The sequence below is a fragment of the Penicillium oxalicum genome, chromosome IV (assembly GCF_001723175.1).
Source record: "Penicillium oxalicum strain HP7-1 chromosome IV, whole genome shotgun sequence".
NCBI classification, from domain to species: domain Eukaryota; kingdom Fungi; phylum Ascomycota; class Eurotiomycetes; order Eurotiales; family Aspergillaceae; genus Penicillium; species Penicillium oxalicum.
In genome coordinates this window covers 1,249,309-1,276,663 of record NC_064653.1, presented here as the reverse complement: position 1 = coordinate 1,276,663, position 27,355 = coordinate 1,249,309, and the positions used below count along the sequence as shown (strand labels likewise).

General features: G+C 49.5%; 10 protein-coding genes across 10 annotated transcripts; 5 read left to right on the top strand and 5 right to left on the bottom strand.

The window, feature by feature from the left end:
• Window positions 1-226: 226 nt before the first annotated feature.
• On the top strand, window positions 227-1,448 carry POX_d05229 (uncharacterized protein; the record flags this gene model as incomplete). Its single annotated transcript, XM_050114078.1, has 2 exons — window positions 227-686; window positions 742-1,448. 2 exons carry the CDS (start codon window positions 227-229, stop codon window positions 1,446-1,448), a joined length of 1,167 nt encoding a protein of 388 aa, XP_049969029.1.
• Window positions 1,449-1,479: 31 nt separating this feature from the next.
• On the bottom strand, window positions 1,480-2,075 carry POX_d05228 (uncharacterized protein; the record flags this gene model as incomplete). Its single annotated transcript, XM_050114077.1, has 2 exons — window positions 1,480-1,676; window positions 1,769-2,075. 2 exons carry the CDS (start codon window positions 2,073-2,075, stop codon window positions 1,480-1,482), a joined length of 504 nt encoding a protein of 167 aa, XP_049969028.1.
• A 252-nt stretch (window positions 2,076-2,327) lies between these two features.
• POX_d05227 (putative tRNA-splicing endonuclease subunit tsp-4) lies at window positions 2,328-3,290 on the top strand (the record flags this gene model as incomplete). Its single annotated transcript, XM_050114076.1, has 1 exon — window positions 2,328-3,290. One exon carries the CDS (start codon window positions 2,328-2,330, stop codon window positions 3,288-3,290), a length of 963 nt encoding a protein of 320 aa, XP_049969027.1.
• Window positions 3,291-3,949: 659 nt separating this feature from the next.
• Window positions 3,950-4,768, bottom strand: POX_d05226 (uncharacterized protein; the record flags this gene model as incomplete). Its single annotated transcript, XM_050114075.1, has 2 exons — window positions 3,950-4,167; window positions 4,237-4,768. The coding sequence occupies 2 exons, from the start codon at window positions 4,766-4,768 to the stop codon at window positions 3,950-3,952; spliced, it is 750 nt and encodes a 249-aa protein (XP_049969026.1).
• Window positions 4,769-6,169: 1,401 nt separating this feature from the next.
• POX_d05225 (uncharacterized protein) lies at window positions 6,170-7,326 on the top strand (the record flags this gene model as incomplete). The annotated part of the gene is made up of 2 exons (XM_050114074.1): window positions 6,170-6,553; window positions 6,619-7,326. 2 exons carry the CDS (start codon window positions 6,170-6,172, stop codon window positions 7,324-7,326), a joined length of 1,092 nt encoding a protein of 363 aa, XP_049969025.1.
• Window positions 7,327-10,381: 3,055 nt separating this feature from the next.
• On the bottom strand, window positions 10,382-11,622 carry POX_d05224 (uncharacterized protein; the record flags this gene model as incomplete). Its single annotated transcript, XM_050114073.1, has 3 exons — window positions 10,382-10,469; window positions 10,562-11,338; window positions 11,465-11,622. The coding sequence occupies 3 exons, from the start codon at window positions 11,620-11,622 to the stop codon at window positions 10,382-10,384; spliced, it is 1,023 nt and encodes a 340-aa protein (XP_049969024.1).
• Window positions 11,623-17,818: 6,196 nt separating this feature from the next.
• On the bottom strand, window positions 17,819-18,578 carry POX_d05223 (uncharacterized protein; the record flags this gene model as incomplete). The annotated part of the gene is made up of 4 exons (XM_050114072.1): window positions 17,819-18,010; window positions 18,088-18,218; window positions 18,379-18,472; window positions 18,576-18,578. 4 exons carry the CDS (start codon window positions 18,576-18,578, stop codon window positions 17,819-17,821), a joined length of 420 nt encoding a protein of 139 aa, XP_049969023.1.
• A 433-nt stretch (window positions 18,579-19,011) lies between these two features.
• POX_d05222 (uncharacterized protein) lies at window positions 19,012-20,182 on the top strand (the record flags this gene model as incomplete). Its single annotated transcript, XM_050114071.1, has 3 exons — window positions 19,012-19,206; window positions 19,290-19,456; window positions 19,549-20,182. The coding sequence occupies 3 exons, from the start codon at window positions 19,012-19,014 to the stop codon at window positions 20,180-20,182; spliced, it is 996 nt and encodes a 331-aa protein (XP_049969022.1).
• A 1,312-nt stretch (window positions 20,183-21,494) lies between these two features.
• On the bottom strand, window positions 21,495-22,596 carry POX_d05221 (Ras-like protein; the record flags this gene model as incomplete). The annotated part of the gene is made up of 4 exons (XM_050114070.1): window positions 21,495-21,733; window positions 21,891-22,166; window positions 22,257-22,371; window positions 22,585-22,596. 4 exons carry the CDS (start codon window positions 22,594-22,596, stop codon window positions 21,495-21,497), a joined length of 642 nt encoding a protein of 213 aa, XP_049969021.1.
• A 282-nt stretch (window positions 22,597-22,878) lies between these two features.
• POX_d05220 (uncharacterized protein) lies at window positions 22,879-23,079 on the top strand (the record flags this gene model as incomplete). The annotated part of the gene is made up of 1 exon (XM_050114069.1): window positions 22,879-23,079. One exon carries the CDS (start codon window positions 22,879-22,881, stop codon window positions 23,077-23,079), a length of 201 nt encoding a protein of 66 aa, XP_049969020.1.
• Window positions 23,080-27,355: the final 4,276 nt, after the last annotated feature.

The window sequence follows — 27,355 nt, the reverse complement described above, 5'->3', positions numbered from 1 at the left end:
GCGTTTTGGTGACTCGTGGCTTCACTACTGAGAGATCGAGGTTGAAACGTGGGTTGTTGGAAGACTTGAAGATCCGGCTGCGCTGCGGCGGAATTGGAGCTTCTCTTTTTTTTTCTGCCGCTTTTTGGTTCCCCGCCGATAACGATTTCTGAAGCTCCGGTCGAAGCTCTCAAACCCCTCAGTTTAGCCCTCACGTCTTCGATTACATTCTAATTCGCCGCACGAAATGTCTTTTCGCAAGCGCAACATTGGACTCTCTGCCGGCGCCGACCGTACAGGCCCTGTCCCATCACAACCAGCACAGGCCGAAACTCCGCCAGGCGTTCGGCCTTCGCCCGATGACGGACGACCAACCACATCTACGGGCGCGCCCTCGCTTGACAACCTGCTAGCAGGCCATGCTGGCCTACCTATGGGAACGATATTGTTGGTTGAGGAAAATGGAACTACAGATTTCGCCGGCGCCTTGCTTCGCTACTATGCCGCAGAGGGCGTGGTACAAGAGCAAAAGATTCATGTAATCGGCGTCCCGGAACAATGGGGTCGCAGTCTGCCAGGCCTCATCGGCACCGCCGAGTCTCTCGAAGAAAAGAGATCTGACAGGCGCAAAGATGAGAAGATGAAGATTGCGTGGCGATACGAGCGGCTCGGAGAATTTGGCGCAGGAGTTGCCGGGTCGCGAGACGGTGAGTAAAAACACTATTCGAGATCCCCTCACTGTCATCGTCCTCCGCTCATCAGAAGAAGCCCCGAACCAATTGCCAGCCGCGGGAAGCGAAGTACAGGCTAAGCCTGCGTTTTGCCATGCCTTTGATCTCACAAAACGCCTCACCCATGCGGGCATCAGCAACATGTCCTTCGTACCGCTCGTGCCCTCCAAAGAGTCTCCATTTGCCTCCATTCTTAAGCAGCTTCAAGGCGCACTACAATCCAGCCCTGCAAACACCATTCATCGCATCCTGATGCCATCCCTGCTCAACCCAACAATATACCCGCCCAACGCCTCCCAGCCCGAGTATGTGCTGCAATTCCTTCATTCGCTCAGAGCGCTCATGAGCGCTTACTCTGCTCGAGTGACGGCCATGATCACTGTCCCTCTATCACTTTTCCCCCGTGCTTCGGGCCTGGTGCGCTGGATTGAATTGTTGTCTGATGGAGTCATCGAGCTATGTCCATTTCCTCACTCTGCGGATACTGTAGCGACATCCGGTGCTGCAACTTCCGTGGAGGAGCCCCCACAGGGTATGCTGAAGACCCATAAACTGCCAGTCCTCCACGAACGGGGTGGGGGCAGTGATCAAAATGTTGGACAGGACTGGGCATTTATCCTGAGCCGTCGGCGATTCGAGATTAAGCCTTTCAGCCTGCCACCAGCCGAGGGTGACACGGAAGCGCAAGACGCAGCAGCACCCGGCGGTATGCCTAAGAAGTCGGATCTTGAATTCTGAACGGGGCAAACTATTGTTAGACCTGTCCATCTCAGTAATCCTCTTCGAAATGGCGATGGGTTCCAGGTTCGGCCAGCATGTCGTCGAGCTCGATTTGCTCTGACAAGGCGGGGCCAGAGTTGGCCATGGTTCGAAGATAGCTCCGTCCGTATGCACCGAACTGTTGTCGCCCGGAAGCTCGGTCGCTGCGCAGACGATTCCCGAGGCAACTCGAGGCTGCTAGCCAAGCTGAGAGATTCATGAGCGATTGTTCTGGCGGCCTTGGACATCATTTTCCAGGCCAAGAGGTGTGGGCCCATCGTGAGAATCGTGAGACTCACCAGCAAAAAGTATCAATGGCGCAAAAAAGACAAGAAAAAGCAGAAGGATGAAATTCATCTCTCCGGGTTTGACACGCTGAAGGACACCCTTAATGCTCACGGTTGCATCTTCAATGGGTGCGCGCGAACATCCGCCGACCGCGTGCTTCGGGAAGCCACGCCAAGGCCAGCTATTCCCGAAATGGTAAAGCGCGAAGTGACCTTTTCCTACAAAATTCGCTTCGCCCGGCCCACCACCACTTTTCATTCCCTCTCCTACATATCTTGAGCTCCTGGATTTGCTGGTCAAATCACGAGCTCCTGTCATTGATGAATGGTAAGTCTTTCTGCATTACTCCCCTTGGAATTTCCCATCTTGCATGATTATATATCTACAATCTGTCAATCCCCTGAAGCTCGATTAATATCTCAAAAAAGAGCACATGTGACTGAGAAACGTATTGAAAATGACTTGCCTTGAAATTCTGATTACTTTGATTTGAAAATATCTGATTTCATGTGGATTGGGCTGACCTCTTGCCTCTCTTCAGCTCATATTAATTGAATGAAAACTTTGACCATGGAGTCTGCACCCTCTCTTCCCGTTCCGATATCCTATGTATCCGGTAGATACCTTCTCTTCTCCATCGATGTTGTCACCTACCTTCGTCGCGAACACAACATCTGTGGCGTGCTGATTGGGACTCTTCCCCAAATCCCTCAACAAAATGTTTTCCTTGGCCTGCCACTGGAGTTGATGCCGGAAGAAGCTCGACTTTTGGTGGACAGAGGTGTAGCCTACATCGTAGATGAAGCCAAAGCGCACGACGGGATGCGATCCCTGCTAGAGGAAGACCGCAAGGCGTACCTCCGCGACCTAGAATCTCAAGGTCAACTCGCAGCGCGCATTCTTGCGGACCGAAAGGAGCAGCAGCGAGAACAGTCTTTGAAGGAGATAGATGAGAAGAAGGCCAAAGGACTAGCCGCCAAGGCTGCAAAAGCAGCTCGGACGGCCGCTGAGGCTGAAGCAGTCAAGTCGTCTCCGACTGCAGCTGATCGGGAGGGAGTGGCCTCCTTGTTCACCAATAATGACGACACTGCTTCTGCATCTCGCACCACGGGGACGACAACACCGGCGCCCTTGCCGGTCATGGCCGTGACACCAACAACTTCATATCCACCACTTCCACACCCTGCCGCTGCTGCGCCTCATCTTTCCACTCCTGAGGTTCCTCTCTCATATCCGCTCTTCGCTCATCTTCATTCCTTGGGCTACTTCCTATCTCCCGGTCTGCGATTTGGCTGTCAGTATGTGGCATATCCGGGAGACCCTCTTCGCTTCCATTCCCACTTTGTGGCCGTCTCTGCCGAATGGGATGAAGAGATTGATTTGATGGACATTGTCAACGGTGGCCGTCTGGGCACAGGTGTAAAGAAGGGCTTTCTTCTGGGCGGACCGCAAAAGAGACGCGACGAGGTCGAGTCCGAAGCCGATCGCATCGAGACCGTGCGGACATTCAGTATTGAATGGGCGGGAATGTGAAGAATTTTGAGAACAGTTGACGCTTTCTGGACTCGAAGTAGTCCTTTCACCAGACTCTACTGGCTATTCAATTATCCGGCTCTGGTCAACATTCTGATGGTATCGCAGACAGTGTTCTCATCCGATATGCAAATCAAGTGCCAGTCGTGTCGTTGTCATCTGCAGTTTTCGACGTGGGCGACGTTTCAGAGGCAGCAGATGGCCTCTTTGCGCTGAACCCTGTTGCTTCGGGTATCCTGGTGTTCGGTATGATTGTGCAAACATGCTTTTCGAACTGGGTCACTTGCGCTACGAGTCGTTCAAGCTCGGGAAGTTACTGCAGCTGCTTCTCATTGCAAAGTCCAATCGCGCTAGGCATCCGACGAGTGAAGTTCGATCTTGAGCATTCCTTCCGCTCTGAAGATATGAAATTTGTGTTTCGAAACCTGGCAAGACATCTAAAATTTACATGTCTCACACCCCAAACTCCACGCCTAGCTTCCAGACCTAATCTCTGCATGGACACCGGAGTGGCAGGAGATAGGCTCTTTGGGATGCAATAGTTGGGTTCGTCACCCGTGTTTGATAACGAATGCCAATCATTCATTTCGTGGAGCTGCAATACAATGTGCTCATCGCCGGGTATTCCTTTCCCAGAAGTCAAACTCGCGTAGCCCAGCTTATACGTAGTCTATATTTCTCCACTTGAACTTCTTGTTCGCCCGATCAACTGGCCGATTCTCGAACTGACTCCCATGAAGTTCAAAAACCAGCGGCTGCGGTCCGTTTGAACCCCCTTCTTGTTCATCGCCGCCCTCTTGGGTTGTACCGGCGCCTGTCTTTGCGGCATGCGGTACAGGCACTGTAAACCTGAAGACAGTGTGCTCTTTTGGTATCGCTGCAGGACACATGATGAGCTTAGGTGCTGTTGATGCAAACCAATCAAGAGACAAGGCGCTGTACTTACTCTTCACTTCATCCTTTTCGGTCACGACCACAAAGGTAAACTTGGTGTCTCGTACTACGATCCCTTTCAACCCAACCCGACTGGGACATTGACTCCGAACGACCTCTACTTCCGCGCCGTGATAATCCGCGCTGACCAGCTTGGCTCCATGCGATGACGGAGTAATCGAGCCATTGCGTCCACTGACTTTAAGGTCCAGTATCTCTTGCATGTATTGAACCCACAGCGCATGCAGTCCCTTGAAAACGTCATACTTGCACTCATCTTTGGGCAAGTCGTACAAGCCCGACGAGCGTTTCTGGCGCGCGGAAAGCGGCTGCGGACGTTGATGTTTGAGAAAGTATTCCTTCTTGCGTAGGCGTTGATGGCGTCGTCGGGACCGGTTATCAGCTGCTGAGGGAGACGTGGGACGAAGATAGAGTGGTTTTTGCTTGACGCGCTCGGTGAATTGTTGCGCAGCGGTGTCGGGAGAATGGGCGCGCGCGAGAAGATTGTGGGCGATGTGGTTGCTGGGCGCACTCGTGGAAGACATTTTGGGCAATTGGTGGAGTCTACGCAGAGCGCACTTTGAAGCTTTGAAAGTCTGTAGTCTTCGCCCGTGCTGTTTGTGTCGTAGACGATGGCTTTGCTGGAGATGTGAAGTTGGAGAAAAATGAACATCCCCGCCGCGATAAGAGATAAGCCTTCTTATGCTTGTGATTGTGTATGGAGACGCCGAGACCTGTAAACAGATGGATTACTAGTTCGTCTTTTTCAATTGTACATTCTTTAAATGATACAGGAGATGTAACTATTCATCTTCTTGAGTCACCAATGCCTCCCGCTACTCGAAATCGAGCTAGTAGCCTATCAGACTTTATGATTTCGGTCATTGATGAGGTGATCCTTGGTTGTCGGCTAGCAACCCGCAGGCATCGTGCAAATGCACCATGCAGAGTCCGAAGCATTAACTCGACGCATTGCTACCTGATCGGCTTGCTCGGTGCTTCTTTTTTGTGATTCATCTTTTTCATATCCAAAAATAGTCCTCTATGTACGCCTGGGTTCCAGAGAATTGGACGTTCAACCGGGTAGCTTTCAGCGCCTGGAGCCCTGAACATGGCTCCTAAACGAGTTTTAAAGCAGTCTTTTCCTGCCTTTGCAGATGTGAGAGCAATACTGATGGCAGCAAGTCTTTTGCCAAGCTGTCTGTGTTGTGGATCGAGTCCATCTCTGTATGCCCTCATCACGGTGATTTGATTCATGGGATAGATAGCACAAGATGAAATTCCAATGTTGGTGCCCAGGAATGGGCAGAGGCCTGACTTGTCGCGAGCTCCTCATCAGAATGTGGCTTTCTCGCGAAGCCACGAAAGATGTACACAACGAAACTGAAATACCCGAGTCAAAGATACGAATATTCGCATAGATATCGGCGGTATTCCTCAGGGTTTGTGTCAAGATACGGCGTTCCCAGCATCCAGAGGGATTCTCATGAAAAGCGACCATGTTGCTTTGTAACGCCAGAGCTGAAAAGATTTAAAGATCAAGTAGGTACGCTTCTAGTTTGATGAACACTCCTTGTGGGGAGGTCTGGTTCTACGGACTGAGTCTGATCACCTCTAGTTAATCGTGATATGATCAATCGAAGCCGCTGCCTCGAGGTTTGCGATACATCCGATTTCCTCGGCCATCAGACTTCACTCATCTCCTCTTTTGCTGTAGCTTTCTTGACTCGCCAAGTCAAATCGATGCTCTTTTCCGTTAGAGATTCTGATGTGAACTTGTCCTTCGGCTCAGCAGATTTTCCCCGCCCGAACTCAGGTTCATTTAGTCCCGCCATGCCCAGCTCGGCGGCAGCAACGGCAGTATATTCTCAACCTTGCAAACCACACGAGCTAAACAAAAATCCTCAAGTACCTTCGCTCTCTATTCCAACGTATCTTCCGTCAGTATGAACTCGATTGGTCAGGATTTGGACGTATCGGAAAACTTCCCGGATCTGCCCCCATTTCCAAACCATGTCACTACAGCGCCATTACTCCGAATTTCACTAAAGAAGCTGCTCGATCAGAATCCGGCCGAGCTGTCTAAACTGTATGATGCATCTGTTGATATTGGCTTCTTCTACTTGGATCTTCGAGATGCCGAGCAGGGGCAACATCTGCTGGACGATGCAGATGCCTTATTTCAAGTAGGGGAGAGGCTCTTTGATCTGAGCCTGGAAGAAAAGCAAGGATACGACTTTAGCTCGCAAAAATCTTACTTTGGCTATAAAAGCCAGGGGGTGTCACCCGTTGATTTGGATGGTAACCTGGACCGTGCTGAGTTCTACAATGTGGGTCGTTCGATGTGCTCTTCTCGTCAACCGAAAGAAAATGTTTATGAGACTGACCGTCAAAGATCTCCAAGGACGATATCATGGGCATCACAGATCCGCTTCCGGCCCCGGATGTGCTCCTCCAGAGTCGGGGCACAGCTCGATCTTTCATCAAAAATTCCCATGCGATGGTCCGACTAGTTTTGCAAGTTCTCAACCACAAACTTGGCCTGCCCGAAGGCACGCTCTCCAGTCTACATCGCCTGCAGAGCAAGAGTGCTGATCAAATGCGATTTATCAAAGCGCCTCCACAACCAGTCAATGACCGCCGTGTTGCGTTGGGTGAGCACACGGATTTTGGAAGCGTCACCGTTTTGTTCAATCGACTGGGTGGTCTACAGGTGCTTCCTCCCGGTTCTGATGCTGAATGGGTCTATGTGAAGCCACTTGCAGGCCATGCGATTATGAGTCTCGGCGATGCCATGGTCAAGTTGACCAACGGTCTGCTCAGATCCAATATTCATAGGGTTACTGCGCCACCGGGTATCCAAGGGGGCCACACACGGTACAGTTTGGTATACTTTGCACGTCCTGAGGATGAGGTCTTGCTTCAGAGATTACAGGGCTCAGATCTCATTCCTCCATTGCAGATAGGGCAAGTTGAGGAAACAATCAGCAGCAAAGACTGGGTCATTCGACGGGCTTTCGGCCTTCGAGTGGATTTGGTGAAAGACATTGACTTTGAGAAGTCTGCCGGCACTGAACAGCTGAGCCGTCGAGTCAAAGTGTAGATATTCGATGTGGTACCATGGAAGCTGGAGGGCTCAACTCGGCGACGGGATTCATTTCACACTTTTGACTTGATGAGAGAAGACCATAGTTTTTTGATGAAATCTTTTCATGTCAAATGATTTCCATTGGAGTTTGGTTCCTGGTTCTTGGTTCCCCGTTCATCTACTGATGCCTTTTTTCTTAACAACAGCAGGGTTTTTATTGTCGTGCTTTTATGATCATTACTAGATGTCTGAACAGCCAAGCCAGGAATAAATTAGCTCGAGGGGTAAATATCAACACTGCCCCCCCCTTGTGTCTGCGGAAGATCCACGTATCGTCCACCGCTAGCTCTTTCCTCAATAGTGCAGTACTCCCGATATGTAAATCAGTTCGTCGCCGTGGCCCAACCAGAGTAGTCTCGCTCTATACAGAAGGCCGACCAGGATTGCGAAAGAGACAGAAAATTTGCTCAGTTTTCCGTTCCAAAACTCGCTCATTACAAAAATTAATGATCATTTTACAACACCATCAACCCGGTTACGATCCAAATGGATCAAGCCAAATCCAAGGAATGAAGCGCCAATACCAACCACTGCACTTTCCATGCATCATGTTGTCATATGGTAATCCTTACTACAATCTCCAGCCGATTAGGTAGGCAGCCAAAATTTATTATAAGCAATTTTTGCGCCCAGGCATTTGATTTCTCTATTTTGATAATTGCAGGAGAAGATTTTTTTTTTTTGCTATTATTGACTGCTTAGCACAATACACCCAAATTTAAAAAACGATCCCGATCCTGCCGACGGGACATCGTCTGAGTCCCGTCCCACCCAAGCAGTAACGCAAAAGGCACATGGATTGCGGACGTTGACCGGAACCTTCCGATTTAAACTTCACGTCACTGTTTTGAGTACAGGGCTGGTCCTGTCATTCAGAGACAAGCGCTCACTCTCGACGTCAGCCATCCTCCACAATAGGATTTCGATGCATGTGTGGCGTGTAACGTAAGGCTACATGACTCGGCTCCGAGAGGCCAACGATCAACCGAGTCAACGTGCACAGGGGCCTAAGCACCGCTACCAAACTGCTGGAAAGAGTTGAGGAGCAGTTGGGTATTAAACACAAACATGCATCGGGCGAGTGGAATCCTGGGACAGAGCCAAATGCATTGGTAATACAGGAACAAAAGGTCGGAAGTTATTCAGGTTGGCTGTACTGAATCCTAGTCGTCAAGCTAACTACATGTAAAGATGATTGCGTTAGACTGGCCAGTTGAAAAGTTGCAGTTCAAACCCCAAGATGCAGGACAAGCGAGTGAAGACAATTTTCATTGATAGCCCTCAGTTTCGGATGTAATATTCAAGCAGCACTTTGTCGAGTGTTCTTTGAATGATTTTTCCTTTCTTCTTTCTTCGACTGCCGTACTATCTCAAGACGACTCGACAGAGCGCGTCCTTGCGTCGCTCGTCAATCCGAATGTATTGCATGATTCATGTCGTGGTTGTCAGTGGCAAAAAAAACCCCCGGTCGGGAGGATCTGCGTAGATCCACAGAACCACAATCGTAATTAGTGATTTCCCACTGGAATCCATCACCTCCTCATACTCGGATCCATTCGCCTCTGATAGATGCTCTGATTCATATGTTTCTCTCTAGCAAAGGTCAGACCAGCCCACTCCCTAACGGCTCGGTCCGAAAGTATACAGTACACAGGCACATAACATATTGCCACAGGTGTGTGCTGCCTACTAGCCTACTACAGTATACTCCCCCTGCGCACCTGATTTCCTACTGTAGATCCCATAGGACTAGCAACTCATCTCTATTCATCAATTCACACCCTCTATTTCCTACGTTGATCATTACCTTTAAAGTGCCAAAAATTCTTAGCTCATGATCAATTGATGAGCCATCCTCTATGCAAAACAAGTTAGATATTCATTTTAATATCCAATAAAGGCTGAGGGATATTAAATACATTCTACCTCAGACAGCTCGTGGCAAAAGAGGCCATCACCCATGCAAGTAGGTGTATACCTATTTTGCAAGCAGACGTCCAATTTCTTCTCCTCGTGCCAGACTCATTCTGAGTTCAAGATATGCATAGGAGACGGGAACGAGTCCCACGAAAGTTGACAGAGTTAGCAATTTCCGCCGAAATTGCAGCACGAAGCAAGCCTATCCAGCTCCGACGTCATCAAGCACTTATTAAACACTTATTCACATAGTGGCGTCTTTTGGTGGAGTGTAAAAGGATCGCAAATGCACAATGCGGCAGTCACCAAGTGGCTTTCTTCGTGACATATTCGATCATCCAGGTGCCAATTTCAAACCACAGCGCTTAGCAAATCCCGATCGGCTCAATGGGGAATCAACGCCGTTCAGAAGTGGGGGAGGGGGGGGGACAACCCGGTCAATTCTGACTCCCCTGGATCCTAATGGATTTGGTGATCGTAGTTTTACAAATGCCACTGCACTAGCTCATGATCGGGAGAGTTAATCACTCTGCTACGATTATCTAGCATACTTGTTCTGGTTGAAAAGACGTTTTGTCCGCGTTCAATACCATACCATACATGGAGCTCTTGTTTCTGGAGTCTAGACAAACGTCATCTTGTAGTGAACTTTTTATAGGTCTGGCTTCATTGATATATGCTTATGAACGCTCAAAGTTAGTCGCTCTCAAGAGAATAATATCGGTCGGGGTCTTCAGTGTGGGGGATACACGAGGTTGTTGCATATTGACCCGGGATTCCAACCCATCTTTGCCGATTTCTATGACTAAATAGATTAGTACCGCAGAGCCTGCTTGTCAAACTCGATAGTTATACGAGGATAAGGTACACATCAAACCTACTAGCATTTGCAAGTTTGTGCTACGACAAGGAAGCTTAGTAAATTCTTGGGAAAGCGGCCCCATCATCACCGGCCAACAGCGTTGAGATTGAAGAGAGTCGTTCGATAGAAAAAATCCATATGACGCGGGGGGTAGAAAGGGCCTTGGGTAAAAACCTGCTATTATACCGATGAAATATGCCGGGATCCAACAGGGAAAGCAAAGTCCAAAGGCTATGTGTCGGTGAATCTCAAAATGGCCATCTTCTCTTCCACGCTCCTCATAATTCTCAAATCCAAATCTGCGCCTGTTCTTTTCGGTCTATTCAAACAGGTCAGCAACTAATTGTGCATTCTCGGAACAACAACCTTTTGGGGGAGAAAACGAAAATGAAAATGGGGATTGTCACATACGGATTTCGGACAGTTTCCGCACACTTGGCCTGGCCGCATTTGCCACATGTACTTGCCCCCTTGTTGAAATCGGTTTTACATACGTGGCAGATATAATGCACTCTTTGTCGCGGTTTTCTGAATGTCCGCTCCGGCTTGCGTATTGACGGCTCCGCATCGCCAGGATACCCATTAGGGTATTTTTCAGGATTGTGCGGATCGCGCGGGCACTTTTTGCAGCGCACATGAGCACAAGAAGCACATTCCGTGGTGCCAGGCTTAAACGTAGTGTCGCATGCATGGCACATGCGTCGGACACGCTGGACAACTGGTTTCCGAACATGATCAGATCCACCGGTGGGAGATTGCATCGTCAAAGGCGCCGCGGGGTTGCCGGTGAACTTGAGATGCGGTGTCATCGGCAGCGTGGCTGGCCGACGGGCACAGATCTCAGCAATTCGAGTACGGTTCATATAGAGGCTCTCATCAGTGCCTTCATTTTTGGTAGGGAACCGTGGGCAATTCTTGCATCGTGGGTGTTGACAGTTGATGCAGACGGTGTTCGGGCCGAACACAGTCTGGCAGCGGTGACAGGTGCGCCGTACTCGGATAAGAATTGTTCTGTTGACTCGAGGAAATTTAATGTCGGGCAGTGGTTTCAATCCCTCCGGCTCCAGATTCAGTCCATATCTGGCCAGGAGAACGCGTGCTCTTTCTCGTTGAGTGGTGCTGCGATCGATGGCCCCGGTGTACTCGGTGCTGGGCGGGGTTGACTCGGCCGCGGGCGCGATGGAAAAACTAAAATGTGATGCATTAGAAATGGTGAGGAGATGAGTTGACATGGTAATTGAAAGCTTGACAGGTTTTGAACCCGCTTGACAAAGATATGGAAAGAAAGGAAGGAAGGAAAACGGGGTCGCATACGATACTGGCGAGTTTGACGGCGACTCGAAAGCAATAGATTCGGGTGCAGCGGCCCCAGGTTGGTTGTCTGAATCGGAACGCGAAAGCAGGGCCGTCTTCATGCGCTGAAGGTACATGAACAGGCCCTCGGGCTCGTCTTCCTGTGTTTGCGATGACATGATGATGCGATATTTCTGCGGGTCAAGCCGCTGAGCGTATCGTGTGGGTGGCACTGGATTGTGTTTGCGTTCGCCCCGGTCGGGAATCCCACAATCAGATTTGGGGGTGGTAGTGAGTGACAGTCAATTAAGGAAGTACTCCAGACGGAAATCGGGTAGATGTAGAAGACGGAGTGTGAATGTGGAGTCTTTGGAGCTGACTCGGTTTCGACTTCGTGGAGGAGGGAGTGCTTGGAGCAAAACCGGCAATGGTTCTCTTGGAAATCCTTCGACCCGTGGAGTTGGGATTGAGAACCAGGAGGCTGGACACCCGATTACAAGGCAGACGCTGAGGGGTAGAGAGCTCGGAAGGAAGCAACTCCGATGGAAGAAAGAGGGGGACCGAGACTAAAATAAATGTCTGGATGACCACACTTTGTCTGAAGAGGGGAATATTAGGAATTACCAGAACATAAGCATGGAAAAGGCCGCGGACTTTTGGCGGGTGACAGCGGTATAAACAAGGTTCCGAGACTATGACCCGTGTCATTCATGCGGCATGGACAGCTTCCGTCGATGGCGCCCAGTCCCAGGTTTTCAACCTATTGTCTGCTGTCATCCGCGCTTGGTTCAAATTTCCGGCACCCGGCCCAAATGGACAGGGGACGTGGGAAAATAATACGCAGTCTTTGTTATGTTGATCGTCGACTGGCTGAGAGATGAGCAGTTGTATAGATTTTACAGCACAGTACATCGAATACCGTCAACGATAAGTCCCCTCTCCACTCCCGCCAGCGGACAAGGAATGTCTCCCGGTTATGTGCCCGATTGAGGGTCAAGATTCGAAGCTCAACTAAGGTGATTGACCATCTCGATTTTGAACAGAGATTTGAGGAGACGAGGCATGGAACAGTACGCATTTGGAAGATCGCATTCATGATGTGTATTCAATAGGATGGGGAGAAATTGAGACTACCTGTGCATACCTCTTGCAGAAAGGGTGGATCATTCAGTAATGCACCGTGGACCCGAGAGTTTGGGTGCAGGTTGTACGGAGGGTGGCACTGCAGTCATTGCTTCTTTGGATGGTACGGAGGTCCGGAGCGTGGAAGTATACCGGGTCAATTGGAGAGGTGGATCCATGCCGAGTCTGGAGTAATGGACTGTACTGGACGATAGTGTCGTCAATGCTCTGTGGTGATATACGTATCCTTGACTGAGAGCAGCCGTTGAAGACACATGGCTTGCAAGCACCCTCATGAATTACCGTCAATACTTCAAAAAAAAAACACCTGCGCCGAGACGTCCTCCAGCCAACTTGCTGATGGCCGTGCGCGAAGTGAAGAGGTCTGTCACGTCTCTTTCTTCGCCTCCCACCTGAACCCGACAGTCCGGGTCGAGTGGGTTGATGTGCAGCGATGGCGAGAGAGGACCAGCGCAACAATGCAATGCGATGGCTGTATTGTACGGTACGAGGTCTGTGGCGCTATGAAGCGAGGAGAAGGGCAAAAAATGAGCGCAGGGGTCGAATGACCCCATTAAAGCCCGTGCATTTGACGGTAAATTTAGACACTTTACTAAACGTACCTTTCCTTATAATTTGATCGTTGCGCAAAAAAAAAAAGCAGTCGTCCACTTGTTTGTCTGAAAGTCCAGGTCATGAATCAAGCAGGAGCGAAAACTTGTCTGACCATGAAGGGCAATGATTGTGACTCGACGCAAGGTCACTGGCTCACGTACCCCTCGCAAAAAAAAAGAAAAGAAAAGTAAAGAAAAGAAAAGCGCATGAACGAGGTGTATCAGCCATGGGATCGTCTTTTGGGACGATCCCCAAGGCAGACAGCTTGGGAATCGCGCGCCGGGACATCGGTGGTTCATCTCCGTCTGGCAGGTGGGTCAGTCTCCGCACGCCAATGACGGCCGGCCCGGCGGCCATTAGACTCTGCCTCCTGTCCCCAGTCTCCACTGCCGCGCTCAACCTGGAACCAACCCCGAAGGGCCCAGCAGGGTGGGCCTATCCGCCATCCCGAGACTCGAGGAACTCGTGGCCTGGTCGAAGGTTTGGAGTTGGTTTTAGTTGGGTGATTTGGAATCAGCGAAGTGTAAAGGTGAATGGGCTCAGACAATGTGTATGAAATTTCTCCCGGAACCAAGTAAGCGTTGGAAAGAATGAGTGGCCCAAGCACCCAAGAGTGTGCCATGGACTTCCACCAATTTGCACCCAGGTGCTGTACGTACTTTGATGTGCATAATCTCACCCTGTAAAATTGAATTGGCCTGCTGTGGACATGGCTGATTTTGTGAAGATACCTTGCCCGGATTCAAGTGCGAAGAAGCAATTCCGCAGGGCAATCAATATTCTTGAATCGGCATTTGCAACCTTGTCCACAAAAGGTGAAGCAAATCCCGAGGCCTAGTGTGCCCGAGAGTACTGATCGATCATCGGGACCGATCCGAACAGTTGCAAGGGGGTAGTGTCACGTCCGTGCTTTGACCACTCCCCATCAACTTGACCAAATAATCACAGGAGGGGGATTAAATCCTCAACACAAAATTATAGTTGGATAAAAATGATCGCTTAATGGAAAAGAACATCAGATATCGATTAAATCCTCGATACCCTTTTCGACACAGGTCCTACGTGTGTGTCAACATTGAGCTGCGACTGGAGGGGGTGCAACATCCTTGCTCTTGACGACACCGTCTATCTATTCAAGGGAGCCCTGTGAGTCTCGCTTAACGGGCGCAACGGCAGATTGAGGGAACTTTGGGATTTAGCTTATCACGAGATGCATCTAGGTGAATAAACTCCTAACGGCCCTTCCCCCCAAAACAAGCCAGAGATATTCGCACATGGCGCGACTAACGAGACCGGTACCCCCTCAGACTCAGTAGCCTTTTTCAGTGATGGTCTGGCGAGTGCAGGGGCTGGCCATTGACAAGTCATCGAATTGAGGAATCCATGACATGATCAGTCCCATTCTCCATTTCCCACATTCCACTAGACAGGGCGCTACTGCAGAGCTAAGCAACTCCTCTCACCATACTAACCTTTTAACGGGATATACCAGCGACAAGCATTTACAACGGGCTTGGATCATAAATAAGGGCCATAATCAATTAGTCTTGAAGTACAACGGTGATGCAGCATGAAGAATCTTTGTCATGTGGGGACTATAGAGTTCCGAATCAGATGCAATATTTTTTTCCAGATCGATTGAACAAAGACAAATGGAAGAACTTGGGCAAGCTAGCCACATAAAGAGCATCATGCTGTTTTGGCGTGTGGAATACATGACAGCCTACGAGTCCAGCTTTCTCAATCAGGACGATCTACAGAACTTTTTCCACAAACCCCATCGGCAAGCTCCAGAAACAGAACGAGAGTGATGGATCGGAAACCCCCCCCCTCCTAAAGAGGAAGCTCAATTTTTCAGCCATTTTTATTCTGGCTCGGAGTGATTGAGTTTGGCAATCTTGTCGGAACCAAACATGATAATAAACTGGTCCTTACACGAATCATGTCATTCAGCTTATAAAAAGCAAAGTTGTAGATCGCTGTAGCGATTTTCCAACGAGATGATGCGCTACGACAATAAGCTGAACGGAGGTTCCACCCACAGACCTCTTCTTCCCCCCACCGGCATCACCATTCTCTCCAACTTCACATGCAGAATCTTACCTGTAAGAAACATCGCTTAGCTTGCTGTGTATGCGTTGTAATTTCCTGCGGGACCAGACTCTCGGTAAATGCGGCCGGCGGACTTGTGGATTGGCGGCCCGGCAGCCTGGGTCAAGAAAGGCTCGGGTCCAGACCGTCACCATGGATGGTCAGTGCTTCATCCAGACCGCCGGAATTTGGACCCGCCGTCATTGATGGTAAAGGGGGGAGGGGGGGAGACGGGATGATTAGGATTCGACTAAGCAAAAACGGAAGACCAGAGCGTGTCGGAATCTGTTTACATACAACAAAGATTATAGGCCCTCAATTCACTCACGTATCCTTTGAATTAGAATAATTTGTCCGAATCCGGGTTTTTCTGTACTGCACATGCCTACGTGTTTCGGACTGCGTTTTGCTATGCATGCCCAACATAACCGGCAACTTCCTATCTTTTCCAACAGTATACATCGATGTGAAGAAAATGTGTTTCGACTATTTAAATTCGCAAATATTTCATATTCACAGTATCAGCGTAGCTGGTTTTGGGTCCTTGCTAGACGACTCATTTAGAAAACCCTCTGCTACGATGCTTTATAATGCTCTGCAAAAGCAGAGCAACTTGCAAGTCAAGAAAAGCAAAACTGAAGTTCATGAAAAAAAAAAATAAAGTAGCAAAAGCTTGTTCCCACGACTTGAACACATAATGTGAAAAGAATTAAAGTAGCAACACCAAGTATATTCTTCTACGTATACCAAAGCACACAGAGCAGTATGCTACCTTTGCACTTTTCCATCTCAAATACTAGTACAGCGGGAGGCTGCGGTATTATTAGTACGTCAACGACAACGAAACCCTCGAAGTGCCCGATAGGAGATTGACATTTGGAAGGGGTTGACCCCTAAAGAGCATACAATAACCCTGGGCAGCCTTGAGTCTGGATGCGCCGGTAGAAAATTTCTAGTTCAAAATAGTCCGTCGTCCGCCATTGGGGTTCTTATTGTTCAACAATAAATGTGGGCGCTGTTTCCAGCCTTGAAAGGTTATCCAGGTCTCGTCAATCTTGTTCCTGACGGGGGCAACATAGATGATCGATAGAGACCTGCTTGCTGGGTATGTATTCGGGGACATTCTATACAGGGCAATACTAAACCTCAAATGATAAATCTATCAAAATGGACAAGTCTAAAAGTCTTGACGTATTGGAAATCCACCTTTTCATGGAGCCTCATACGAAATGGAATGGCTACTTCTGTGTCACTTGGCATATCTGGGAACCTAATCTGGAAGACTCGATAGGTATAGAGATGGGATACTCTCGCGGATGCCAGCTGGCAAATACTTGATGCTTTTCACTAGGAGAGGGATAATTCCGGTCTCTTCAATCTTACATGTGATCCGTTCTGAGGCCATCATCTCTATATACTCAGATACTCAGTCTTGGTTCTTGCTGCATCATCAATTTCTATAGAAATATTCATGCCGAATCTTTACCTATGTATATAACCATATCTTCCTTGTCGTACTGTGTTTGATTTCTAGTGCTAATTTCTCCAGTCTCTTTCCGACTCGAGGCATCAGAAATGTCATTAGCCCTCAGATTTGGGGATACGCTGGTGAAAAATCTTCGGTCAATATTTTGAGCACCCACCTTGAGAGACAAGAGGACAAAAGTTCACAGGTCTGTTCAGGCTTTAGGCCTGATATATCTAATTTTGCAGTAACCAGATAACTACAGACAGCGTTGATGAAAGAGTGAGATCAAATACTATAGATCACATGGGGAATACCTAATGTAAGTGAGTGACCTTTTGGCCAAATAGAAAAAGTCCTCCGGTCACTCATTGTCGCTTCTGAGGCGTCCTATGTAGGAAAAATGACCGAAGGGTAGGTAGAGAGTGTGTGAGAGAAGCGGGTGGGGTTTCCAAGAGATCATGTAGACCCGTCTAGGCAGAACAAGGTTTACGACAACTCGCGGTAGCAGGCCCTCTGGAGTGAAGCAATCGATCCTTGAAACACAAGGAAAGTATACACATAGTCGCAAATGCATCTTTACGTAGAGATATTCTTGATGAAGAGGAAGCAGGGGCAAAGTTTCATCCAAGAATCCTTGTATATGATAGCAATATGTACGTTCATTACAAAAAAGATCCCCCAAAACAGGGGTTCCCGGGCCGATGAGGGATCTTCGGGCAGATGGCAAGATTCAGAATCAAAGGTCGCGGCGGTGTTTCTTTCGTCTCCACCGTCACAATCAACCAAACACGGATCCAGCCAAGTTGAAGATGTCATGACGGTCTCATCCGATTGCCATAGCCCTTTGAGATAACCATCAGACCCCTGACTCATTGAATAGAAATATACAACTGAGTCCCGCAGTCCAATTGTCTGTTCAACCTGGATGTCGAGAACCCAGTCCAATGTCCTTCAACAAAGCGCCTTGAAGGGTACCCCTTGTGAATGGCGCAGGAACTTGACCTACCAAAGGACCCTTATGTCAGAGACTGTGATCTTTTGAATAAGACCAGTCTCCCCATGCAATTTGGACTCTGCCCTTACTCGTCGCCAGCCAGCTTCGACTCAATTGAGATCACGTCATCTTCACTTTCAACGGGAATCAGACGGTTCACTCCGGCCGTGGTGCGCATCAACTCGACCGCGTTGGCATACTGATACATGGTGTCGGTCTTGCAGTTTTCGGGCTTATAGTAGAGGAGGACGTAGGGAACGGAAAGGCGACCATCTTTCTGAACTCAGGAATCCTGCCGTTAGTACCATGCTACCAAGAGCTTTCCCACTCCCATCCGGCTTCAAGAGCACTCACCAAGGTCAATGGATGGCTGAGAACAATGAACTGTGGAGTAGTCTCGGGCAAGTCATCGGCTACATCCATCATGTTGGTGTATGTCTCGTCATTCTTGGGGCGAATCTCTCCCGTATTCTTGTCAATCTCGTCTGGAGGTATTCGAGGTCAGCAACAAAGGTCTGCCCGAACAGAGCAGAGTCCTCCGTGGAGGACTCTAACTGCCTTCTTTTTTTTTCTGATCATCGCATCAGGCTCTTCTGAGCTTATGTATTCCACGGTCCGGATTGAAGCGGGGGGCAGGGATCTCACAAATCTGAGCTTGCGGCTCCTTGGCTCTGGATGAGCTCAAGCGAAACTTGCGCAGTCGCTCCTTCGTCTCCGGAGAGAATGAATATAAACCAGGCTGTAGAATGCAAAATTTCAGCTGCTACTTCATGACTTTGAAGAACGAGCTTGCTACCGCGAGCCCTGCCCACCGCGCAGGACACAAGGTGGGGGGAGCTTACCATGACGAAATTGACCGATGTGGGCGATTGACCGAGCAAACGACAAGGATTTCAGGAACACGGAACAGCAGTGCTGCAACGAAATTCAGGTATGTGTATATCAAAGTACCCGGAGGGCTGGCGAACGAATGTGCGGTGCAAGAGATGTGTCGATATACACAGCTCTGGCTTGTTGAAGAGGGGCGATAAGTTTAGTTGGAGTTTGGAATTCCGCGATCGTCTCTGTCAGTCCAAGTGCATCTTCCCCACTTTTCCACCACCTGCTCCCTCCGCTCCTCGGCGCGATCGATCGATGCACGTAGCCCGTTCGATCTTTAGAGCAAGATCCTGGTTTCTCTTCAGCAGTGATCCTTCTTGCCTTTTTTACTTTCCAACCCTTTGCGTTCTCCTCCTTCCCAGATAGTACTCTCTCACTTCAAAACAGTCCATCTCCTTCATGCTGAACCGATTGAATCTCCTCACACGACAGCTTGCCCGCCCGTTCGGTTCCGTCCGCGCAGCTTCTCCAACTCTGCCGACTTCGTCCCTGGCCCGCCGATCTGGTCCGTTCGCAATGACATCAGCTTCCAACGCAAGCACCATCCACACGGCTGCGTGTCTGATCATCGGTGATGAAGTGCTCGGTGGAAAGGTGGGAGTGTTCTGTCCCTGGGAATCTCTGGCGGTGCCGCAATTGAGCTGACAACACCCTCGTTTGGCGACGGACCCCAACAGACAGTCGACACCAACTCGACCTATTTGGCCAAATTCTGCTTCGGCCTTGGCATCCAGCTCAAGCGCATCGAGGTGATTCCGGATGATGAGGAGGACATCATGGAGGCCGTGCGCCGCATGAGCTCCAAATACGATTTCGTGGTCACAAGTGGTGGCATTGGTCCAACGTAAGCATCCACCGTTTCTGTCCACAGCTGCCGGAGATGGAGAAACAAAGAGCGCGGTCGAGACTAAAACCTCTCCCTACTTGGCCCAATAGCCATGACGACATCACCTATCAATCCATTGCCAAGGCCTTTGGGCTCTCACTACAGCTGCACGAACCCGCATTCGAGCGTATGAAGCGACTCTCTCGCCCACATCCCAAACAACCCAACTTCGACTGGGAAACTCCTTCCCCGGGGCTGACCGCCAAGTTGCGCATGGTCGAACTTCCTTACGATCCCAACCTGCCGGCCGAGTCGCAAGCGCTCTTTGTGGCTGATGATCTATGGGTTCCAATCGCTGTGGTCAATGGCAACGTACACATCTTGCCGGGAGTGCCCCGTTTGTTCGAGCGACTACTGCTCAATCTGAAGCCGCACCTGATTCCCCGTCTCACCGATCCCGAGGGCAAGGGAACTTTCCGATTCTTGTTTAGCACGCCATTGCCGGAGAGCGCAGTCGCGCCCTTCTTGACGGAATTGGCGGCCAAGGTGGAGCCTCATGGCATCAAAGTTGGCAGCTACCCTCGCTGGGGGAAGAAGCGCAACACGGTGACCCTGGTCGGGGCCGATAAGGAGTACATGGACTCGCTGGTCGCGGAGGTTGAAGCTGGCGTGGAGGGTAAACTGGTCGAAAAGGAAGACGAATTGGATCCGCCCTCAGATACGGAACATGTGTACAGTCAATAGATGATGGATCAGGGATGAGCCACCACGGCTCGCATCAGACTGAATCCATATTTGAAAAATTTTATGCACTTACTACAATTACACGGAGACTTTGGTCGCCCACAACAGGTACCATCGCATCACTTTGGGATAATGAGACCGGGCGTATCAAGGATGTGTCAATGCTCTCGGACTTCATCCGTCTGTGTGGAGCCGGGGATGAACCAGCGGGGATCGGACGGACTTTTCAAGCTGACAGCGAACAGATCAGCTGAACTTCCCGCGACTTTTTATTGATAGAGCTCTCCAGAGGCGGGGACCTCCATGGAGTGAATAGGCCAAGATGTGACGGGCTAGGCAACGTTGCCTGTAGTTTAGTAGGTACTTGTCCCGCGTGTTGTAGGTTGAGAATTGCACCAGATGAGCAAAGAAAAAAGATCAGAAAATATCGCTTAGATGTGGTAATTAGAGCTGAACCCCCCTCGTTTGGAGGGCAATATATATTGACAGGTCATGTCGACCCGCACCACGGTACCAAAACAGAAGAGAGACAACAAGTTTGACGTGAGGAAACATCACGGATGAAAAAAAAAACCAAAGAGACGAAGTCGAACCGGGCAAAGAATCTTCCGCGAAACCAAACAACACAAGATAAAAAGCAAGTAAATAGGAGGCCGTCGATGCGAAACAATTGAGACATGCAATTGTAGGGCCAAAGAATGATAAAGCAAAACAAAAAGGGGGAATCAATATGTTCATGAGACAAGGTTTGGCGTCAAAAAGAGGGGAATATTCAACGAGTGGTTGCGCGATGGTGCCAAATCATGTCGTGTCGAAGCCCCGATTCACCAACTCCAAGGAAGAAATAAATGAACAAACAATCTTTCGGCATGACGGAATGCACACGGTCGCCCACACAGTGTCCATGGCAGCATGACCTTCGTGCCATCCTGATGAGGGCCCCACTCAAGCCAAGGACCCCCAAGCTATGTCTGCTCCATGGGCCGAAAGATGGAAGAGCGCCAGATCCAACGTCCGCCGCATATTAAGGTTCGATGTGCTTCGGATTCTCCCCGACAGGAAACACAGCTCGCAAAACCCCCCCTCATTGACCAGTTCTTCTGAATTCATTTTTTCTCAACACACGCGGTGTTGACCTCACAAAGCCCCTGATACGCCTTCGGGATCGCATCGTAGTTGCGATATAAAAGATGGTATGTTGAGACATCGAGTGCAGTATAATTGAGATTAATTTCTTTTTTTTTGAGGGTGGTGTTCGAGGACGTGGGTGAGGACTCGTCAGAGGTGGCCGTGGGTATATGAGAGGGCTCGTTTACATGACGACGCACTTGGAGCAGCAGCCGCCGCTCTCGCCAGGCTCGCTGACTTCCATTTTGTTCTCGGGGGCACGGGCCCCGAAAGCGCCCGAACCGGAGGGGTAGGAAGACATCTCCTTGTTGTATCGGCGAATCTCACGGACGAGGTCGTAGAAGGCGTCTTCCACGTGAATGCGGGACTTGGCGGAGGTCTCGATAAACTTGCAGCCGAATTGACGAGCCAGAGCTTCGCCCTCTGTAAGAAAAAAAAAAAGAGGACAAATTAGCGACCAATTCGTTGATTATTATCGATGCGTAGAGTACCAAAGTAGGATCGCAACGAGAGTGTCTTCATCCACCAAAAACTCCCAAGTTCGGTTGAAATGGCGCCCTTTCGAGATGTGAATACGTACCTTCCGAGGACACGACGCGCTCCTTTTCCAAATCACACTTGTTACCAACGACAATGATGGGGAAATAGTCCTTGTCCTTGACACGCAGGATCTGCTGCTGGAAGGTCATGATTTCTTCGAATGATTGACGCGAAGTGATCGAGTAGATGAGGAGGAAGCCCTCGCCGGTCCGCATGTACTGCTCCCGCATGGCGGAATACTCTTCTTGACCGGCCGTATCGAGCACGTCCAGGAGAGCGACCTCATCGTCAATAAGGCACTGCTTGCGGTAGGAATCTGTCACCTCACACCAGCATGGTCAGCGATCCCGATCTCGTGTCTTATAGAGCCCATAGGTGCTCGGAGAAAGCGAAAGGCGCCACCCACCTTCAATTGTCGGATCGTACTCGTCCACGAAATGACTTTGAATGAGCTGGATCGTCAAACACGACTTTCCGACACCACCACCACCAACCACTACCAACTTATATTCGCGAAGGAACTACGAGCGAGCAGGGCACAGGAGTTAGCAATTGAAGGCACTCAGTGGTATTTGATACGGCACGACCACCACCTAACCATCACTCGCAGAGAGATTCACTCGAACTTTTCAAGTGGTCCTGAGATTTTGAAGGAAAGGGTTCGCGAAGCAAACTCGCAGGGGGGGGAGGAGAGAGGCGCCTAGCGGTCAGGCACACGCAACAAGGTAGCTCACCTTGGAGGCCATTGTGACTAGAGAAGAGATCGAGCCGGCGGGTGATCCAGGGATTCACAGTTGAATGCCAGAGATGCGTCTTCACGAAGAGGAATGGGAGCAAACGCTTATAGACGGCGTCACTGGAGATGGAGGGGGGGGGGAGAGAACTCGTCAACTTGAGGGCACTTGTTTTGCGGTCGCAGGGATTCAGGAGCGACCCGAAAATTGTGCCGGGCAGTGGCACTAGTCACGGGGAAAGCGGTCGGCGGGAGGGTCAAGAGCGAAAGGGGAGGTACGTTTGGGGGAGCGTCAATGGCACCAGGAAAGGAGAATGCTGAAAGAGCAGAGGAGAAAAAGGCAGCGGGTTGGATGACAGAAGAGAGTGACGGTGGAAGAAATTCTGCAGCAAAAAAGAAAAGAGAAACGAGCAGACAAGAAGCACTCAAAAAAAAATTGGTCTTGCAGACAGGGGCAAAGACGACCAAGTCGGTACTTTTACGACGGCTCGGGTGATGATGGCGAGAGCGTGAATTAGGGGGGGCAAAATACTACTAGTAGTCTCCGAGGTGGTGCCTTGACTTTACTCTTCCAGTAGTAGCTGACTAGCTGGGGGAATGACGGGATCCATGTCATTCAAAGATCGGAGACCGTCTACAGATGTAGTTAACTCGAGGCTTGAGGAATCGTAGGGAGTGGCAGAAGAGCTACGGAACATCCTCGAGTGGAGTGTCAAGCCTCTCTGCCCATGCAGTTCCATGTTGGTGATGGGGCCTGCATGAGCTTGGAGACCGTCTGCTAGTGGATGGATCACACAGACAGTGCTTGAGTACTTCTACCTCTGGTCGGTGTAACAGAGTACGTTGACGATCTTTACGTATGGTGGTCGCAAAAGCAGCCGAGACCTGCCACATTTGTATGAGTTTTGATTACTACTATGCGCTATGAGTAGTAGTAGTAGTACCACTCTTACTACCTACGTACTTAGCATATACGGGCGAGGTCACAAGTACAACCTCGCATCGTACTGGTCTCCAGCCTTCGGTCAAAGCTACTCGCACTGGCAGCAGTCGGCCCAGTCCAGATTGGTGTCGCCTGGTTCACGAGAATCACGCAGGTGCTTTGGGCAGAGACTTGACGGGGCATAAACGGTGCGGTCCATGGTTAGCTCCCAAACTTACTCCAGATAAATCGATCTCTCCATTCTTTTCATTACCCCTTTTCTGCTTTCCTCTGTTCCTCTGCCCTGCGACGACGCACGAGGCCATATCTGACCCCTTCGATGGTCATGGTTATTTCTCTCCTCCCCCACCCCCTTCCAATCGACCTCGGGCAATTCTCTGCTCAGAGTTCAGTGCACAAAATTCGATTGCGATTCGGTACTCCAAAATCCAGTAGGGTGTAGCCACCCCTCCCCCCCCCCCTCGTCTGATTGGGTACGGTCGGCCTTTTCCAAAAGAGAATGAAGATATAGGGGGCAACCGACTATTGATTTCCGAAAACATTGACGGGGGGGTTCCACAATTGTGGGAAAGAACCATCAGATGTGGAATCATGGAACGCGCCCGGAATATTCCATGCTGTCCACTCGACTCGAGATGTCCCTCGATGAAAGTGAGATTTCGAGAATCCAGACTCTCTGGCCCACCGTGGAACCCCAGTCAATAGCAGTGGCCCTCGTTGGCTCTCTTCCACATACTCTCGATCAACCCATCTTTCTTTGTTTATGTCTTGTGCGGCATGGACAAAGTTCAGGATACTAATTTTCAACCTTCAACTTTAAAAGGGGGACCAGAGGAAATGGGGGGGGGAAAAAGACCCCAAAAAATGAGGGACAAAATATCACGAAAAAAGGTCATAATCGGGCCTCGCTCAGGAGACCGGAAAAGGCTGGTGGATCTCGTTCATAATGTTTCTTAGATTGTCGTGCCTTGGCAGTTCCGAATAGAAGACCAAACAAATGCAGGTCCTTCCATCCCACGTACGTAGGAGGCTGCAATAGCTATGGTCCTCGGGACTGTCAGGTTTATCTGGTGATTGGGTCGCAAGAAAGACGAGTTTGTAATGAGTTGCCCTACACTGCATCGAATATTCGACCAGCACGGTCGCCTTAATTACAACGGCCCAAGGACGATCTGCCGTATCCTGGATGATATCGACCACGTCCGTGGAGATGAGATTTTTTTCTCCAATCGTGAAAGAGCTGGCTTGATGGTTGATTCGACGTTGAACCATGTGAAATCACTCTCGAGAGTGCAGGACCCAGTGGGCAAGAGAATCCCGCCGGGAGCCATTTCTTCAAGAGAGCTTTCTGGGACTGTCCGGGGGTCACTATATGTATGCCCTAAAAGTAAGGCATTAATGCAGTGACCTAGCATCATCCATGTGGCCGCCCAGGACAGCTCTCTCTATCCAGGCTGCCTTTTGTGCATTCATCTCCACGTCGCCAGAGGCTTACGCAAACCTCCACTTGTAATTTGTCGGAACCGTAGCGAGACAAGAATCTGCAATTAGAGAGCTGGAGTTTAATTGATAGATGACTTAATTTCGGTGGGAAGACGAACAATTTCTGCAGGTTCCACCTGGCAGCCCTCAGTGCCGCATCATATATTATCTATAGAGAAGTGAAATTTTCTAGAAAACAACATGATAATGGAACTCGTGGTCTTTCAAATCCACTTCAGACCTTAGATCTGAAGCACAGTTCACGAATAAATCTTTGGAAGGATCCAGTCCAATACATAAACGGTATATCTCCTCTGGTGGCCGGCAAGGGCGTGTTTGTAGACAAAATATTTTTCAATTTTGAATTGCACGGAAATGATGTGCCTCGACCATGAGCTGATTTAGGTATCGAACGCCAAATATTGGCTTTGAATTCTTCCATTTTCCACCTATCGTGTATGGCTCGAGTCTACTCCCAGGCAAGATCACAACCTTGTGGCGGAGGCCACGAGTAGATTTCTCACAGCACAATAGCCATCGCAAACCACTGCACGTAAGTCTTCGAGTGCAAGGCTCATTATCAAAGTACAGTACTGGTGAGTTGTTGATTTAATAGCTACAGAGCTTTTACTTACGTGGTGAACAGTTGGTCTAGGATTGAACTAGACAAATTTGCACCATTGTGTTTCTGTCGAAGTGGATAGTAGATCACCAGCCAAGTCCGAGCGGTGATGAGACGTGTGACTAGCACACAAGTCTGGGCAAAGGTAACTTAGATCAATAATCACAATGCCTGAAATCCCTTCCCTCGAGCTATTGCTGAAGATTCTTTGCTAAAGAAGTTTTCTCGGCAATGAACAGTATTTTTCGGCTAGTTCCAACGTGCCAGGTTGCGGCTTTGCGAAGGTCAAGTGAACCGTCTTCAATACAATACTCATGGCCGTACATCGAATGAGACAACATGCTATCTCGGTGAATTCCTCACATACAGCAGGAAACTTGATCTTCATAGGAGTCAGATCACTATCGTTGATATTGAGTGGCGCTCGAGTATCGAACATGGGTCCGAGTGCTGGAATGGACTCGTAACTAAATTACTCGGAGAAGCGGATCTTTAGTAAGTGTATAGATATACCATCATGAACTTTGGCGAATCCCGGCCTCCAGCAGGTAAAGACCTGATGAAGCCCTGTCCCGGTGTAGTCTCGTGGCTTGTGCGATACAGAAGACAAGTACCGCCATTGACCAGGCAATACGGAACGTATCTTCGTTCCACAATGCCGTTTAAAAAGAGAAAAAAGAGGACGTCACCTAGGATTAGAACCCCCTCATTCTGGGTATTCAGAAGATCAGTGCGGATCATTCAATGGCTTGTTCCACCGCAAATTGGCACCGATGCTCGACTACCGCTGCTCGAGAGAGATCAAGAGTCCATTCGCGTTTTTTTTCGACTCCATACTGACTATAGTAGAACAATAAATTGCGAAGAACACCACCTCGGGATTGCGGTTCGCAAAGCCGGGCCATATCACAACATCGCAGAAAGATGTGACTAGATTTACCATGTAAGAAGATACATGCAAGTGGAGCGACACTCATTTCGAAGCTAATAGATAGTGCCACAGATCGTGAGATAGGTGGATGATGCGTCCACAAAGACGGCACAAGAGCTTGGAACCTTCTAATCGCCGCATTGCAACCCAGCGACGCCATGAAGTCGATGGCTGACCAGATCGTGACCACATTTAATGACTTCGTCCTTTAATACTAGGTAATAAAGCAGGTCGTATAACTCTTCCATTTTTCGACAAGATGGAAAACCGCTAGACTGGGCTTGACTTGAAACCAAAATTCATCTCCTAAGCTTGCCCACAAGATGCTGCTCACAAAGCAATTAGCTGTGTCACTGATCATAAGCAGACCAAATTGTCTATTATCTGACTAGATTGATCGTCCAACTTGGTAACCTCGTTGGGAGAAACCCCTCGTGATGACTCTTATACTTGCTTTTCGATTACCTCTTTAGTATCAAGGTGTCTTGCCAGAGCCTTGAGACCGGCCAATCGATCAAGCGCAGCACACGTTAGTCAATGGGTCGAAATGGTCATTTAAGGGCTCTACTGGTAACTGCCGAGTAGATACATCTTAATCCCGTACGCAGACAAATGGCACAAGGCCTACGACGATCACATTTCACTTTGCGAGAGCGACAGAGAAGATAACTGCAGATACGTGGATAGTACTCCGTCGTGAAGAATGGACTGATAGCCTTTCTTGCACGGCGGTCGTACTACCGTCGATAGAGGAAGATCGGCTGTTAGAGGCGGGATTCTGGGTTTGGGCCTTC